General features: G+C 40.5%; 1 protein-coding gene across 1 annotated transcript; it reads right to left on the bottom strand. All coding sequences in view use genetic code 11, as the record gives it.

Moving 5' to 3' along the window:
• Positions 1-3929: 3929 nt before the first annotated feature.
• EGR_09435 (hypothetical protein) lies at positions 3930-12450 on the bottom strand (the record flags this gene model as incomplete). Its single annotated transcript, XM_024498684.1, has 5 exons — positions 3930-4120; positions 4224-4433; positions 8331-8526; positions 8641-8790; positions 12367-12450. 5 exons carry the CDS (start codon positions 12448-12450, stop codon positions 3930-3932), a joined length of 831 nt encoding a protein of 276 aa, XP_024346918.1.
• Positions 12451-18293: the final 5843 nt, after the last annotated feature.

The raw sequence follows: 18293 nt of genomic DNA, 5'->3' as shown, positions 1-18293 counted from the left end.
GACGGCACTCACAAATTCGGTGTTATTTTCGGAAAATCAGTAAGCAGGTCTAGAATTATAAAGACTTTCATCTCTAACGGTGGAAGAAAAACCAAAGTGCACTCCAGTTGCTATGTTTGCTTTGCATTCATTGACGGGACGATGCCTCTATCGAAAGGACCCGAATCAGCCTTTATTAAAGGCTTTCTTCACAGCGTTTCTCTCGAAATTGTGATTATCTAGCCAAACTGCTAACTACTCAAATAGAACTAGGCATAGATTACAAGTAAAAAGGGAATAAAGAAGTTTTGGCTGGAAATTATCACGTGAGTTCAATTATTTAAATGGGAACTACATGTACCAAAGGCCCTTGCGAGTCTTAAAATGTATTTCCATTGATCCAAGTTGATATCACAAAGCCATCTGAATTCGTAAGGGGCAATAATGAGCAAGATGATCATTATGCGGTGTCTGCTACTGTCTCAGTAGAGATTTAAACCACCTAATAATTGAAAGAATTTAGGGTTGATGACGAGAAACAAAGTGAGGTGGCAAAAGCATGATACGCAGCTCATCTTGTGCATATGGTGATGCATGTCATGATGCTTTCATTTTGAGAAATTACTTTCTTCCTACTGAACATATGCTGCTTCAATCAATCAGCCCACCTTTTTTTAACTTAGACTTTATTGCTTAATCCTTTAAAGTTATCCTTAGGCCTACATTTTTATTGCCTAATAAGGATTTACTTTATTGTAAAAACAACTGCTACTGTTGGGTAATTACAGATGTCAAACACGGTTCTGGCAGCTCCATCAGTTATAAAGATTACTCAGTAGAAAGCAAAAATCTTCCCTGAAATCCCCAATGGATGATACAGTAAATCAAATGGTCACAGTGTAGATGAATATTTTATGCTGCCAAATATATGCAATGCGTATATTAAGTTAATCGGTCTTTTGCAATGATTAGCGCTTTTAAAAGTCATGACGAACTTTGACCAAACATTGCAATGGTAATCTGAAATGCTGAGACTGTAAAAAATTGACGGCAGTCTATAAAATGTGCATTAAAGGCTTGTTTTGTGTCTGTAAGTTGTGGCTATGAAGAAGGTTTCATAAACAACATGATATAAACGCTTTGTCATAAAAGTTATTAGAAGTTATGACATTGCACTGTAAGGCTTCGATACTTTGCTTTGGCTGCGTATTTGACTACGTGGGTGCTTTAGTATCTTCAGGTTGTTGCAATTCCTTCCTCCTGCATGGACTTCGGGCCATGGTACTAGTCCCTCAACTCTTCTGTACGCTGGCAATGCATGTTCCACCATGTAATTTTGGCTTATTGCGGCTTTTGGAGGCCTCAAGCACTAGAACATAATAATTTGCTTATTTCAGTGAGATGCATGTGAAGCATTCCGACGATTGACAAATTTCTAAGCCCTAATAGCAACCTTCGGAAGAGATAAAACTTAAGGCGACGGATGGTGCATCAACAAAGGATAGCTATTTGCAGAAACTTACTATCAAGAGATGACAAGCCACATCTCAAACTGTTCCAGAAACGGAACTTGTATCTTTAATGATACGACAATATGAGGCATGGCTTTTCGGTAATATTTGAATAATTCGGATGCTCTATTGCTTCAATTTGTTATTTAATACCAATGCTTTAACACCTTGTGTAACTCTGCATTCGACTACACAGCCACTCACGTCTCTACAGAAAGCGCTTTCGCCCACTGGCACGGTGTCCGGGACACTCCAGTAGTCTCAACCCTTCTGTAAGTTGGAAGTATACTTTCTGTCATACTGCTGTGGCTTCTTATGACTCCAGGGAAGACTCGGGTCTTATATGCATAGACGCATGTGTGTTCATGCAGTTATTTGAAATGGATATACACGATGTTATACTTATACGAGTAGTTTAAAGCATAACTAACGAAAATGATTTTTGAGTATCCCCGGGAGTGACGGCGCCAGAGATGCCATTAATCAGTTTATTGGTTTAAAAGATTTACACACATATTATTGCAAATGCATCAGCATTCGATCTACAAGTGTGCAAGGCTGAAAAAGAGGAGCGTCCACATCATTCAGAGCATTGTGGGTGCAAATAGTGCCTAAACAAAAATTTAATCAATCGCAGATTTGGTGGCACTAGCGATAAGGCCGTCGTGATTGCAAAGCAATTAACGAAGTGAAAGGGACACGGATGAGCAAATTGAGCTCCATTGTTATCGATGTCATAGTCCTCATAGTCCTCCTCAGTACCATCACTACTGCGAGCATGAATAGGCACTGCGCGACAATTTTGAGTTAATAGTTCATATGCTTTCAGATGCCGATCATACTGCAGCCTCGAACCTGTCCAGTTTGGCAGTTGCTGCTGTTTTACCTGGAAAGTTGTTGGTCCAAAGTTCTGCTAATCTGTTTTTATAGTTAATGTGGGTTTTGTCAGTCCGCGGATTTTTTGAGTCGAAATCGTGCAGGGTTTTGAGAGCCTCAGGGTGAGTTACGGTTGTGAGTCTTCATGTTCCAGCTTGGTTTCATGTGCCATATTGTATATACAGTCATGCTTTCAGCGAAACGGATTTGCGAGTCGTAAGTTCACCTCTAGCTGTCACGAAACAGCGTGATTTATCATTCATACAACACTGATTATTGATCGTGTGAGGAAAGCTCTGGTTTAGTTACATTAGTTGGATCTGAGAGGGACTAGTTAGGATTTTGTAGTCTTTGCAGGGCATCACATTGTCCCGTCTGTAATTACCAGCTTTTGGTGGGAGCTTAATACCCTGTAAACACTAAATGTTTTGTTGTTCAACTGTGACCTTTGGTATTTAGAGTTAAAAAGTTAATGGTATTGCCAAAGCTTTGGACCAAATCCTATGATGTAGATAACGAGTGGGCGATTCATAGAATGATTTCATGGCAGGTTAAAACTTCCTAAAATGCTTGCATTTTCATGTTCATTGGCATTGGTATTGGTCACCTTCGACATGTTTCATAGTTGCATTTCCTCCCTCGTATGTTTACTGGCTTTCTTTCCACTTTGCTGCAAATTGTATTGCTTGACCATGGAATAGCTTTCATTAGACTTTTTGTAGGCAGTAAAATAGATCGGGATGTCATTAAAAGAACATATCAAAGCATTTCGAGCATATACGCATGAATACATACACACATTTATATATGTGAATGGACTACACAGTGCAAAGGAGCAAGTCCGACCATTTCAATACACTGCCATGAAAAATTTAAGGACTACTTAACTGCCAAATACGCGTTTGTCTGTGGATCCGGTTCGCCGCTAATGCGTGATCTAAGTGCCCCTCAAATGGGAATAGAATGTAAAACGGAGCATTCCAGCAGGTGTCTCGTACAGGGTAAACTGGTCCTTGTCCAACAGGCACTCAAGGTAGAGGTGGTACGCGAATCACGAAACGAGGCATGATACTGGTGCTTGACTGAGGATAGCACTGCTCAAAATGTCTCAGTAGTCTCAGCAGTAAATTGGATGTGGTCCCACCCATGTACATGTGTCAACATATCAAAACATCTATTTTCTGGAGGTTTTGAGTAGGGAGTGAGCACGACGATTGGACGAATTGCGCAGAGAAAATGAGAGAAGCATTATTGCTGGAGGAGTGTGGGGAATGGTATTGTTCGAGGGACGCCAATAACTCTTTTGTAAGCGTCATAGAAGAATTGCAGAATAGAGGCATGCAGTGTATCCTGCTGTAAAAAGGCCTCCTCTGCTTAAAACAATAAAAGGACTTAAAAATACAGAGTAAGGAAGGAGGAAAGAAGGAAGTGTCAAAGTAAGCAACTCTCAATTTGCCTATACCATTTGCATCTCCCATAGCGTTGCTGTCAAATTATTTGTCGTTTCAGAAACCTACATTGGCCTCCACAAGGTGGATTTAAAAGAGGTTGAAGAAAGCCACCTCAAACAAACAATAATAGGGAACTGGAAAGTTTCTGATATAATGGTGAGTTGGCTTCATGTGTGGAGGGATTTTGGAGCAATTCGGTACACATAATATTTGGAGTAAAAGTCATACGGAGGTCAGTCAACTTCATCAATGGTAAAGGCGTAAATTTACGTTTATCAGTAGTGCATGGCATGGTATCATCCACTAGTGTAGAAAGTAAACAACGAACATTCTCCCTTATCACAAAGTGAATTCCGAATGATACTACTGTGCATCAAATTTGGTCATAGCACGGCTTTAGCTTGACATTTAAAGTGGTTATCTTTGTACATATTGTTGCGTAAAAATTCGCAGTCATTTGAAAATAATTGATGTTCTTTTCGGCTGAAAATGCTTCTGCTCTTCACATAATCATTTGGTAAAAGCTTAGTCCCAGAACGTGTTACCATGTATGACTGTTGTGAATGAATAGTTTGCTTTCTGCCATAGGTGAGTTCTATGCAATACCGTGAATTTGCTGTTTTTTTAACGAGTTTGGAAGGTATTCGGATCACTTAGTGAGTAACTGGGTGTAGAGGACATCAGCTCCACTTTGTTAGTCGTCGTAGCGATGGCGGTGGTGTAAATGTTCGCTATGAAGGAGCTCATTTGAAATGGTACGTGTCATATTTCTAGGGTGTCAATTCTAGCAGTTTCTTACCGCATGTCCTTTGCAATAAATGGGTACGAAAAACGCACCAATTTTGTGATCAAGGAAGTGTTAAGCACTATTCCCTATGGACATTTCCCACTCTACCAGCTGTGCATTTTTCGCTGGGGTGTGATTTTTTTGCTGAATATGTAGGACTTACTTGTGTAGTGTGAAAGCTTAGTAAATTGTAGACCTGTTGGTGCTCTCGCTTAAACAGGAGGTTAGGAGGCGTTATGGAGAACTCAGTTGTTTTCAAGTCGTAATTGCAATTGAATTCCCTTGGTTGGGTGGCCGAAGAGATTGCGTTTAGGAGCAATTAATGAAAGTGTTGTAGGTGCTATTGGGTAGTGATTGGAACGTGAGTTGGTGGCACATTGGTCATGCTAACAACGAAGTGCATTTGACATAAGCAGACGATGATGGAGAGAAAGGGTATGAGAGGGAGAAGTAGGTGGTGTTACGGGAGGGGTATTCCGCTAAATGGAGTGGTCCATCGTGATTGCTTTTGTGTGATGGAATGCTCATGAAAAGTGCTCCTAGTCAAGTCATTGTTAGATGTCAATTTAACTGTCAGCTTGAAGGTGCTGGGAGAATTTGCGTAGCGTGTGATGCAACATAGAGGGAGGCGGCTGGTTGAGTATTCGCTGGATGGTTGGGTAACTTGAGTGAATGACATTCCTGGCGTGGCCAAATGGCATTGTTAGCAGATAATTACAGCCAAGTGCAGGTGCCTGGTAAAGTAAATGTGAGTGGAGGGGATGAAGAGGCTTTGCGACTGATGTCGTCGGTGAGGGAGGCTCTAATCACCATGAGTCATGTGAATCCCTGTAGCAGCACAGTAAGCAGTGAGTATCGCTGATGGAAGCACTATTTGCCTGATTTTTGAGAGCTCATGCAGTTTCCCACACTATCTTGTTGTCGCCCGACATTAGAGGTGGCTGTGAGGGGCTTCTGCAAAATCCTGTGTGCTGCGCTGTGGGTGATGCATTGAAGAGGTATCATGTGATGCCGAATGAAATTATGCGTCAGGAGTACTTGTCTTTTCACTTGGTGATGCCAACGTGGTCAGATCATGTCAGGTCAGGTGGTATCGAATCAGTCCAGGCCGGAGCGGAGCATAGAAGAGCAAGTTAGTCACTGGATGTGCAGAGCACGTCAATTTGTGTTTACGGCTGTCACGATACCCACTAATGGGAAGGAAATTCGCCAAAATGTTGGTGTCGCCTGGCAACCTGTGAAGAGGAAATGAATGTTGGTGAGGAATCAAATCTGAAGAACATACTGCCGTGCTGCTTTACAATGTCCGCACGGATGTTGGGGACAAGGACGGTCACACACCATCGATTGCCTGTGATCACTTCCTCGAGGAATGATGAGGGAAACTGTGAAGTAACTTACGGGAGCAGAAGTGTATCAACCACCAAATGAGGTGACTAAGCCATTGCTGTATTATAACCTCAAAGAGTATGATATCCAGTTCGAATGTTTCTGAGCCCTCTAAGCACTTGTTTATTATGTAGTAGTCAAAACTGATTCCAGCAGGAACTTCTCTTATGCCATGATGGCTGCCTTTTCCATGGTTCTAGATCTACGCTTCCATGGAATTAGCTCACGACATGGTAGCAGAGGAGGCCCTCACAACAGTCTTATTTGATCCACGCTGCTGCCAATATTTCAACCCCCACGGTGTTTGCAGATGCAACACATGGCGGCTTACGAGTCTTTCATAAGATGTTGCCTCGTCATTCCCAAGTGACCAGCCTAAGCAAGTTAAAAGCGCCTTCATTCCTGCCTCAGTGTGGCATTCGGTTTGTACGTCCTCTTATACCAAATGGTGTGCTGTTGAAAACAATGAGCTGTATCACCTACTTGGAGTGGCGAATAGCAGTAAAATTCGTGTCTATCTATAAGTGGGCTGAAGATTTATGCGCGAAGACACAAAGTGATTGTCAAATCAGAAGACGAGGTAGACGGTTTTGCCCTTGAATTTGGTTTGTGCAAATGTCGACTGTGCGGTTTTATGCACACCCTGGGTTCTAATATTACTAAAGCCTTTACTTCAACAGACCCCTTGCACCTACGATTAATAACAAATGTAGTCGTCCCTTCCCTCTGCCACGTGTATTTACAACTCCCACTCAATACCTACTTTGTTTTTTTTTACCTTCTTATTCAAATTTCACTCTTTCATCTCAAAAGATGTCGAACTTAGATGTTGAGGCTATAGAACCCTTGATTTTACTGTGATATTCGGCTGGTTACACCCCATATTTTATCAGGCCTTCATGGTATTTTGGAATTGATGGCAGCCAATGCTAGTCAGTATGCTAATTTTGTTAAGGCCTTTGACTTGCTAGAAGTTGTTAGAGGTTTTGCAATCGACAACTCGATTTCTACCTCAGTAGTGCATTTAGAATGGTTGGTGCCAAGCTCAAGTTTTAGTAGAACGGACCCTCTGTGTGAAGCTGCTCAGGACTTCATTTACGACATCGCGTCAGGTAAGCACACAGTCAGGCTGACTTATCGGTGTTTGCAACTGCAATGGCGTGGTATGTCGGAATTGTTCAAATGTAGAGTTATTCCAACCTGTGCATTCTTGAGTCACGTATGGAAAATGCCTATATCCTGACGATGTGATTTGGGTGTCTCAATTCATTGACTAGTGTGAATAACAGAATTAATATTGAGGGCTCTTTTGTGACACCAACCAACCCACTGACATTTCGTTAATACTTTATTTTTTCAGCCCGGCATATGGCGTACTTTGTTGTTCCTCGATTTATGCGAGAACATCTGTCTCTTGCTAAGGTGTCACAGACTTATTGAAATTATTTTCCCGAAAAAGGCTATTACACGATTATGGTATCTGTAATAGAACTTCCTTAATCACACCAGCTGACTCAAAAATTATTTTGTTCTGCAAAGCTCACCTCTGGGCAATGCGATCTGACCCATTCAGGTTTTTTGGAAATGGTGCGTATTCTTAATTCTCCTATGCTATCATGACATGGCCGCAAAGGTTCCTTGAGATTTCATTGGAAGTGCAAACACAAAAATGTGACAAAACTTTACACAAGTCTAAAATATTGTGCTAGTGAATCTCCTCGAAGGTACGAATTCCGATGTTGAGTGAATTGTCAAATTGAGTCCGTGGACCTTTAAAGCTTTTCCATTTTCGAAGACAGTGGTAGGACACATGCTGCCTAAATAGCGGTGCGAATTAATTTCTAGAATGTGTATGGAATGTTTTTGCAATTGCATGCACCATTACGTGTTTCCAAAGTTTGTAGAGTATTTAAAATACGGAGTTGCGAATTCCTTTTTAATTGACAATTAGTTGTATACATCCAGCTGAGCAAGAGCGAATAATCGCGACAAATCCGTAGAAATCTTCGGGGGTCCCATTTCTTAAAGCTAAACATTTATTGAGGTGTCTTAAAGGTGCTTTTGTAACAAAGTCTTAAAAAGGGCTTAGTGGCAAGAGAAGATCAAGCACAACTCAAATGTAATCCACGATTTTCTTCTGGAAATTGCGTGGTGCACATATTTGCCATTCCATCGGAGGATATATAATCAATGTACACTAAAGAAATCATGCACTAATTGCATCCAAATATACTGCTTCATATATTTGCATGCAAGAAAGCGGTGTATGTATATATACATGCATATACAATATCACATTATAAAAATGCGCCCAAATATAGCTACGCAGGGACATACTCCATTTTGAAAATACAAAATACATCCACACAAACGCAACTCTATTGTCAATTTCGATAATACAAAATGCCAATGAAAGTGTGAATTTTATCGCATTGACACGAAAAATACGTCCACGCATAACAAAAGTGATGTACATGCCAATGTACAAATGCAAAATAAGTTCATACACAAAAAACATAAGCATACGTTCCACCTAACCAACAAAAAACAATAAACGCGTACTTGACAATGTAGGTATATACTGCATTTTCCTTACACAAAATACCTCCGCATCAATCAACGCAAGCGCAAACTCCAATGCACTTACAAAAATTGATCCACGTAGAAGAACACCGGTATGTATACACTTCAATACAAAATAAATCAACCCACACATTCCATCACTGGTCTTTTTAGCATTTAAATAATGCGAAAATAAGCCCACGCATATAGAATGTGGGTTTGTATTCCGCACACTCTGACAAATGCATATAACCGCTTTTTAGTTATGCAAAAGCAGTTCCACAAATGCTAATATAATTCGCATCGCACATCACTGATGAAAAAATGCACTTTCACTTACCAACATAGGCACATGCTCCATTTCAATCGTACAAAAATGTACCGATTCGCAGAAATCAGTAGTCCTTCAGCTCGACTTATGTGTGCTACATGAGCTAAATGTCCCAGCATGCAGAATCACTTTTATTTTAATTAAAAGATTAATTATTTTGATCGCGTTGCCAACAAAGGCTCAAGTGAAATGTTAGCGCACGTAGGTTACCAGTCAAATTGGAACACTTCCTTATGCAGTGCCGCTCCTTTAAAATGTGTTAAGACACCATGGAATGGTTTTTGGAATGTGGCCATTAAAAGAACAGTAATGATCTAAGTGATGCTGGTGCCCCTTTGATCATTGCTGTGACGAAGAACTTGCTATAATTTGAAGCAGTCAGCAAAACGAATTGCTGCATACTTACTTAAAATACTATAGGCTATGTAGATTACCTGATGCATAAGTTAACCGTCAGTCTAAACCTCCCAATGATAGTAATTTGGAGGGATAATTGCAGCCTGAACATCGGCTCTTAAACTTTGGTGACACGAATATTCCGGGCTTCATCGTCTAAACGAATTTGTCAACAGTGAATGGCCAAATAAAATTTAATATTAAGGCAGACCCATACCAGATTACGTTGCTGCTTCAAGGCACTTATTTAGGTTATGGTAAAATAAATGAAAACAGCTGTTGCAAAAGTTTGCCTTGAGTAAAAAAACCCTTTCTCTGGAATATTGTGCCTTGAGTGGAAAGAGCATTTTCCCTGGCATACTGTGCGATCTTAAAGCGTGTAAGTTAAGTTAGACGAGTTGTAAGGTCACAACTCCAGGGCGAGAATGAATTATTCTTGAAATATTTTTACTGAGGCAGCTAAACGGATGCCTTGTATGAAGCAAGCCTTCATCACAAAGGTAATGCTTGTGAGTTGCTGTGTGAGAGTTGTGCAAAGTACAACAGAGTTGCGCTTATGACACTCTCAGCATGAAACGTTTTGAAATACTGCAGAAACAAATGCACGCGAGTAACCACTTCACCTCGTTTCGTTGGCCAACTGATCTACACCTTCTTCTGAGTGGTTATCAACTTTTATGGTTGAGAGCCAAAGACGGTGCTAATACAGAGGTGGGAAGTTCAGGCTACTTTAAACACTGCAGTGTGGGAGAATTGCGTTCAAGGCCTGAGGATGTCAACTCGACCAGTCTCGTGTCCACTGCCGGATATCCTAGCAATCACTCCATACTGCATAACTTTCCTGAAACTTGGGGTTGAAAGATAGCACCACTTATCAGATTATGCACTTAAAATGTCACTCCAATACTTATTCCCATTACCAGTTCCGGGAAGAAACATTTACCTGTATTAAGATTTTTTAACTAACTGCAAATACCACAGAAGTTTATGCACGTAAACCTAATCTTTTTCGCACTTGTTGCTCCATTATCTTAGTGATCGAATGAGAACTAGAAAAGAGTATTCTTTTTCATCTGTGAAATAGACACTTGGCTGTATGAAATAGTGAGTCTGCATAAAGCCAATAGCAGGAGGAGCACTCGACACCCAAGGCAAATTAAATGCATTTGTCAATGTCACTTCGCTACTCATAACCACACTGGTAGGCAGCTTTTGTCAGATTATTAAGTCATTTAAACATTTCGCTGCTTTATTTGCTATACCATTTTCGCATAACGGTGGTTGCTTATAATGTCATTTCGCGGAGCCCAATTAAAGGCCTATGCTGCTTTGATGAATTAACCACCGATGCATATTGCAAATTTATTCTGCCACCCACTTATGCTCGCTTGTAGGACAAATCTAAAGCTATCATGAACCAGAATATGAGCAGAAAAACCACCAACTTTCACATTTGATCATTACTGATTTGAGTTTTTGCCTAAAAGATAGTAATTGCAGCTATGCCGAACGTGCAAGCACTCCCCGTTCAGTCTCGATAAAGCATTGGAATTCCCCCGCATGCACACAATTCTTAATAAATATTTCGCCTTCAACACCAGCCTTGCCTACACAAGGCACAATAAGGAGGACATATGATTTGCTCATATCGGCACTAGAGAGTGCTTAAGTCTGCACTGGGAATATAGGGGCAGCTACACGGGCCACCCAAGTATGACAAGTTATTGGTTCCTTGGCTTTTATCAATCCAAACGCAGACAAATGGGGGAGGAAGGAATTGTCAAGAACCCCATACATTTGAATACCAGGTGGACATTCTGATGGTTCCTCTTAAATTGATGGCTTACAGTGGAAAAAATAGGCGAATTTAAAATCGTAGATCTTGCAAGACACGAGGTGCAATCATCGATGCTTGCATTGATTGCCCATGAGACACAACGCATCAAATCTTGATCTCAAGTGCTTGCGATAAATTTTTTCATGTATGCCAGGCACGTCAATCTGCTTAGTGTTCCACGCAATGCATTAAACGCACTGATTTGTGGCACCCTGAGTCTTTCCTAAATTGTCGTGGGACATTTTATTGGGATGACAGCAAATGTTTGACTGACGTAGAGTAGGACCGAGAAGTTACTGACAGGATCGAGAGGCTACACCGCAGAGCACTTTGTGCGAATAAGGCAATACAGGAATTGAGCCAAAGAAACCTGTGCGCACTGCGTTGGACAGAAGTGAAAGCAACTTTAACAAACTCACGCGAGATTTGGTGATGTTATTTAAGTATACGATAAAATCGTTAAATATGTTAGCTTGAAATATTTGAAGCAAGCAAAGGACATGCGGAACTCTTTTGCGTACTAAAATTAACATTGTTTCTGCCTATTACTCCTGCTGTTCGACTAACTAACTCATCTACATGCATTTGGCCAAATGCCATTTACGCGAGGAATCACTGAATCAAAGTACCCCTTAGGAGGGTGTTCCACAATTAACAAGAGTTGAATAAAGTAAGTCATTTTTTATCAATAGCATTCAAACTTAGTGACTGTTCACAAATAAACTTTACACTCCACTAAACTGGCAAAGTAGGAATTACACTAGCGAGCCATTCCCCTCTCTCTGAACATGCAATTGTCATGTTTCATTAAGAACACATGTAAAGTAGGGGAAATTTACTCGTTTTATTTAAACAGCCTTGTCCTGCGTTTTCCTAAATCCACAAGTCCAATTTTCTTGTATGTTGCGACACGTCCTTAATAAACTTATGGCCACTCAAAGGTGTGGCACGGAAGTGTTGTGAGGTTTGCTTACTGCAACGAAAATATGGGTCCAAAAACAGAATTTTTGTATGTAATGTTGTAAAAATACGAAATAACACGAGCTGCCTACTTGTTAAGCAGAAGGTCTAGTTATATTTCATTCCTATACTCAAGTACAACCCCTCTTGAAAGAACCTGTTAAGGCGAACCGTGAAAGAGAAACCAGCTACCTTTAGCCTAGACGCATAATTGCTCGGGTAATTTTCCTTCTTCTCAGTGAACAACAAAGAACAGGGGGGATGCTTATCTCCACCTACAAATTTACATTAGCAAAGCTATTTGTGTTAATGCAAGCATTCATTTGATTTATCTTCATTGGTAGTGTTAACACTTTGGACTGAATTTTCATTTAGAAGGAGGTGGTTATGTTGAACCACAATACTATCTCGAGAGAGTGGTCAATAAAATCACCTATACAGTAATATGGGTAGATTACTCCTATTTACTACTCTAAGAAATGATCTTCATTCATGTACATCAGGAACTCATGCCGTGTTTGTGTCAGGAATTGCTATTTTATAGAAGTATAAGGAAGTAGCCATTTATTTGGCCACATAAATGTGTAACTCTAATGAGTAAACAGTTAATTTGGCTCTACGTTAAAATATATGGACACTTGGGTCACGGCAGTGTGTGCTTTCGCCCAGTGGAATGTCGCTTAGTTCATTGTCAGTGGTCTCCCACTTCTGTATTCCAGTAATGCTTTATGTCATGCTGACAAGATTCCTGCGACTTCCGAAAGATTTGGGCTCTACATAAATAGGCTTAAATCAAACAAAGATTCAAGCTTGCAATAATTAAATATTTCGGATTCCGTCGTAATAAAATTTGATAGGTTTTTTAACAATAAGCTTGCAACCGCTAAAGACACGCGGATATTATGCGATTGATGTCTAAAATTAAAAAAAAACCAAAATGCTTCATGATATACTATCGTTGAAACGTGAAGGATATTTGTTTACATAGGGTCAATTACTATGCTACAATCCTGATTAAAAACGTAGTTTGATGGATTCTCACTATTATGCAGAAATATTTGTATAGTTGTGGTCTAAGTCATAAGGGAGCAAACCGATATGAAGAATTTGCCGTGCAGTGGTAGTTCATTGTTTACCAGGCTTTTCACAAAAGTATTGCCGTAAGTGGGTAAAGCAAAATCCTCTAGCAGACATGGAAATGGTGTTCAAACGGCAATCCACATTCCCAATAACATTCTGCTCTTTAGAATTTGACGCCTGTTGCGATAATTTAGAGGAAAGATCAGCCTTCATAAGGGTTTTAAGCGCAACAAACAAGTGTTCACTGCTGTGTGAGATGGTGGCGAACTGGTCAGCCAGCCTAAATTTACCCAAGCATATAATCAAAACAAGATTAATCATTAAAGTAAGAAGTCACTCATTGCATAACTCTGTGTTTATTCCCCTTATGCGCCAAGATGAAGCAGGACTGCTCTTGAATTTGAAATGTAGCAATGCAATTGGCATCACTACCAAATAGTCACAGTCTTTCCTATCCACAAAAGCACCATGTATGTGTGCTATCCACAAAAGCACGTAACTCGTGCACAGATTCTGTTAGCCTTGTTGATCGGGAGTCATGTGACGCACGACCTGTTGCATTTCTGACGAAGTCGTCATATCTTGTGGAGGGCTTGACGAAACACCTGGAGATTTTATTGGCACTAAACATTGTTAGGCATTAAACAAGGAGCAGATTATTCACTAATATCTTATCTTGCGACCCTTAATTGTTCGTGTTCTCTCTATAGGGAGGACTGATGGCTCTCGATGAGAACCACTGCACATTATTAAAAGTATGAAAATGTCCCTTGTGAAACCTTTCCTATTTACCACCAACATTTATGTTTTTGATTTACCCCTCGAAATCTTTAACGTATTACATGCCACCTTGTTAAATGGTAAACACGTCAACGTAGAATTTACCGCTTTCTGAGGCTCCTCAACTACACCAAGACTGTCCTGCCATTATTATCGTTCGTGATGCAGCAAATAAGTCTTCAAAGCAGTTACTTGCGCTAACTCCTATTCAACTAACTCTTGCTTGGTTATGCTGAACGGGGACTCAAATTTCTTCTTCTTACCAAACCTTATTTTTATTTCGCAGTCTCATCACAATCGACCTAATTTCACTCGGAGATCGATGGGAATGGAGTTTTGAGGTGAAATTGAACTAAGGTCAATGCAGCGGTTTAGAGAAGCTCATACGCGAGTGTGGCTGTATCGCAATCTCCCTGAAGCTGTTGGACCGGTGGTTCCTTGCTCTCGGTGCCCCACTATCTTCCCTTCACTATTACGGGATCATGCCGCGGGATAATGGCGTCGGATTTGTTTCGGTATGTGTCACCCCAAAATGATCACATTGGGCTGCCTAACCTCCCGTCGGATATTTGAATGCTTGTGCAAACAGGTGGTGGTAAACTCTACTTCAAACCAAATGGTGAAAAGGAGAAAGTAAAATCAGGCGTTATGGGCAATTTCAATTAGCAGCTGGGCATTTATTAACATCCTCTGCTTTGCGCGAGCTCATGGCCAAATGGAAGAATTCAGACCTCAGACAAATCTTCCCAGTTGTGTGATTGCCCATTGACCAACATTAGCATCCAGTATGCCATAGCCTCGTGAGCCTGCTCTCCGCATAATATTACTCGTGTAGGGATTTTGCGTGTCCGGCCCCTATTCAGATGCTGCGGGGAAAACTGGTTCATTAAGCAATGTTTCATGCAGTTCGTTGTGTGATACATATGCGCTCGTCGAATATTGCTCTGTTCTGGAAAAATAGAGAGTAGGTGGGAGACATGACTTGAGTTTGCCTATTGGATATGGCAAGTGGTAAACTACTGGTTGTACTAAGGTTGGGGGAGGCGTCGGCTCTTTTAAATTCATTCATCTTCGCAAACAATGTGCTCACTACACATGGAAGCAGCACCGTTAAAAAGGGCACTTATTAGATGGTAAATAGAAATGAGGTTGTTCCATATTCCATCTGATTTGGCGTTAATCTTGAACATGGTTTGCTTAAATGCGTTATCGGTAATTTTCCACTTATGTGAATGACTGGAGAGAAATAAGCAAGTTGCAAACTGGGTGAATGGTGTAGGGGCTCACGTTGTAATAATCTACAGAAAAATTTAAATTCCATGCTATTATATTCTTCACACTTCTTACCATATCCCCCAAGAATGACGCAAATGGCCAAGTATAGTTAGCTCTGTTATTTTCGCATGTGCTAAAGTCCGCTTGCTGACGTGTTTCTCATGCCAAGATAACTCTGCATTGCAACATTGGCAGGCTGTGGCAGGTTCAGTGTTTCAACTTCAACTCCTATTCAAATTTCCTCGAAACAATTAGGCAAAGGTATTCCCAATTGTCATTAGCATGAATGGTGCACTGCGATCATGGCCATGATTATCTTGAGCATATTTAAGAGCGCGTAGTGAGGCCAAATCATCCGACAGGCATGTATACTGTGCCTCGAGTGGTGTCCAACTCAACCAGCATTAAGCATATCACTTAACTTGAAGACAATCCACAAAAAATGAAGGGCAAAATGACTCCCAAAGTGAGAAATGGGGCATTTGCTACCTCACAGAGGAAGTACGTGCTACGTTCGAGAAGAGGGCAAAACAGGAAACATAGATGTGAATCACGTCACTTGAGGAGGGAAGGCTACTGAAAATTCTACTCAAACGCTTCACCTTTGCCAGGACAATCAATCACCTGTACTGTTACTTCAGTCATGCATAGTGCAATACCTGGCACTCCTCCAGCATTATATGTTTAACTAATAATCAAAACGGAAACGACTCTACAACTAAACGCACCCAACTAAGCACTACAATGACGGATCGTAACATAACACCTACTTCGCACTCCAAAATTCTGCCAAATGCCATGGTGAATCTCACTGCAACATCTTTCTATTTCAAATCAAAGCCCACCAGTCATGATATGGCGAAGTGCCAAATAAATCCACAATAACGGGAAAGATAAATGCTAGCACAAGAAGCAATAACTCTAAATGCACAAGAGTGACCCTTACGTAATATGGAACCCAAATATAGCACATTTCGTTTTCATGAGAAACCATGCAGAATGTGTGAGGAATTTTAAGTTTACTTTGCAGATGCTGCTTACGGAAATGACTACTGTGCAATAATTTTGCCCAAAATAATCAAACTTTACAAGTGGCTGTTAAAAAAACATCCAACATGAAGTTTATCAGGGTTTTTCTTACACTGGTATCCTCTGCTTTTGTTGCCGTCGACACAACTAGCAGTGCAGCAGATGATGCCGGTTCGCTTACGACCACTACATCAGCAGCAGTAACAATCGCAGAATCAGCAGGCGCTGGCACAATGGAATTCACAAGTAAGATTAATGCCTTCAAATGTGAAACTGATGCGAAGTCACCAGTCTAGAAGTGGAAGGTGCAACTCCCAAATTCATATCATTAAATTAAAAGGAGTTGCAATGACTCAAAATTGACTAGGGACTGAGATATCCGAATGCCAATAGGAGGTGGCAACTACATGTCCCACACAAGACTCCCTCAACCACACTATCTGCAAATGTGAAGGAACGACTTAACACTAGCAAGGACAACAAAAATCATAATAAGGCGCTAAGCTAGGAGTACATGCATAAGCAAAGCATGCTTACTAATAATGTACCCATTCCTCCTACGGCAACGTCCATCTCCCCGGTCTTTCGTCAGTTCACCACTCCCGTCCTCGTCAAGTACTAGTGCTTTACATGAGTTGTAATACTTCGTTACCTATTCTATGCCAAGCACATATTATTCGCTTCATTTATTTTTGACAAAACTTTCATTTCTTCGTTTTTACACACTTTACCCTCATGAGAATAACTCCTTTTCTACAGTAACAAGCTTGCCCTTTCCCGTAGCAGCGGTTATTTGTTGCAACGTTGACGCAAAGTGCAAGCTCTATTTCGGTAGGTATTTTTGCATCAATTATAAGTGCAAGCACAGTAGTGTTACTTGAACATTAGGCGTTGTGCATTTTTTCATTACATTTCATTAAATCCAATTTCCTCTGCTATTCGCGCAACGCAAAACTATCCAGGTTGTGTGGAGTTACACAAACTGTAGTACTTTAGATTCACATTTGATCAAGCAGCTGCGATTGAGTAGTTTATTATTTATACGGCAATTTACGTGCAAAAGTTTTACACGTTGATGGAGGAGTATTGTTAGGCTGACGCACACAGGCTTGCAGAGTCGGTCGCGGAATTGTATGTAGAGTAGGCCGGTTAAGGGTTACTTCCAGAGCAACTAAATTTGAAAATCTTTGATACATTATACTCTAAAAAAATTCTTCCTCAAACGCAGTTTTGCAAGAGAAATTATTCAGCTAATGTGCCGACGGCGCCTTGGGAAGAAGAAAGTTATAATGGGATGCCCGAAGTCATGGTGCATTAACGTCTAATTACAAGTAATCTTCTTAAATGCTTTCGTGCCATTTGTATAAATGAATGAGTTAGGTTATTAACTGGTCACTTCGAGCTACTTCTTCCCAGGCTACTTCCTTTAGCAGATGTGCTGCTACATCGTAATTACCATCAAAAATACTAAGCAGCAGAAAAGTTTAACGCGGCTTATAAATGACTCATTGAAATGACTTCCGGTAGCGCTAAGTGGCTAGGAAAATGAACTCGTGTACACGCTTTATCAAAAAATGAATGGTTTTCTTCCCAATGTGAAACATTCTTAAGCATCGGTCAAACTTAACGGACATTTTTAGTTGCATTGCTTTAGAAACTACAACCCGGTTTAAAGGTCGTGGATTAATGGCCTGAGACTGCGCGGTGAATTATGTGTGTCTTCAAAATGCAAAATGAATATAAGAGTCAGAAACATTTGCTTTTATATTAAATAATGCATTTTATCTGTCAGAGCTTCAGGGTCATGTGCAAGCAAAGTGCGACATATATTAATTTCTTCCCCGTTCAAGGTCTGGCTGGATCTAGATTCCGTTTACATAACTCAAGTTGTTGAACTATGGAAACATTTCGACTGACTCAGGTGTGACGTTTCCTTTACACAAATTCATGCAAATGTCTTATTTTATTCAGTTAAAATCAGAGAATAGCGCTATTAAAGTTCTAACTTAGGGAAGCATTAAGGCACTTCCTTAATTTGCTGCTTCTACGA

The sequence above is a fragment of the Echinococcus granulosus genome (genome assembly GCF_000524195.1).
Source record: "Echinococcus granulosus chromosome Unknown EG_S00147, whole genome shotgun sequence".
Taxonomy (NCBI): domain Eukaryota; kingdom Metazoa; phylum Platyhelminthes; class Cestoda; order Cyclophyllidea; family Taeniidae; genus Echinococcus; species Echinococcus granulosus.
This window is presented reverse-complemented; position numbering and strand designations above follow the sequence as displayed.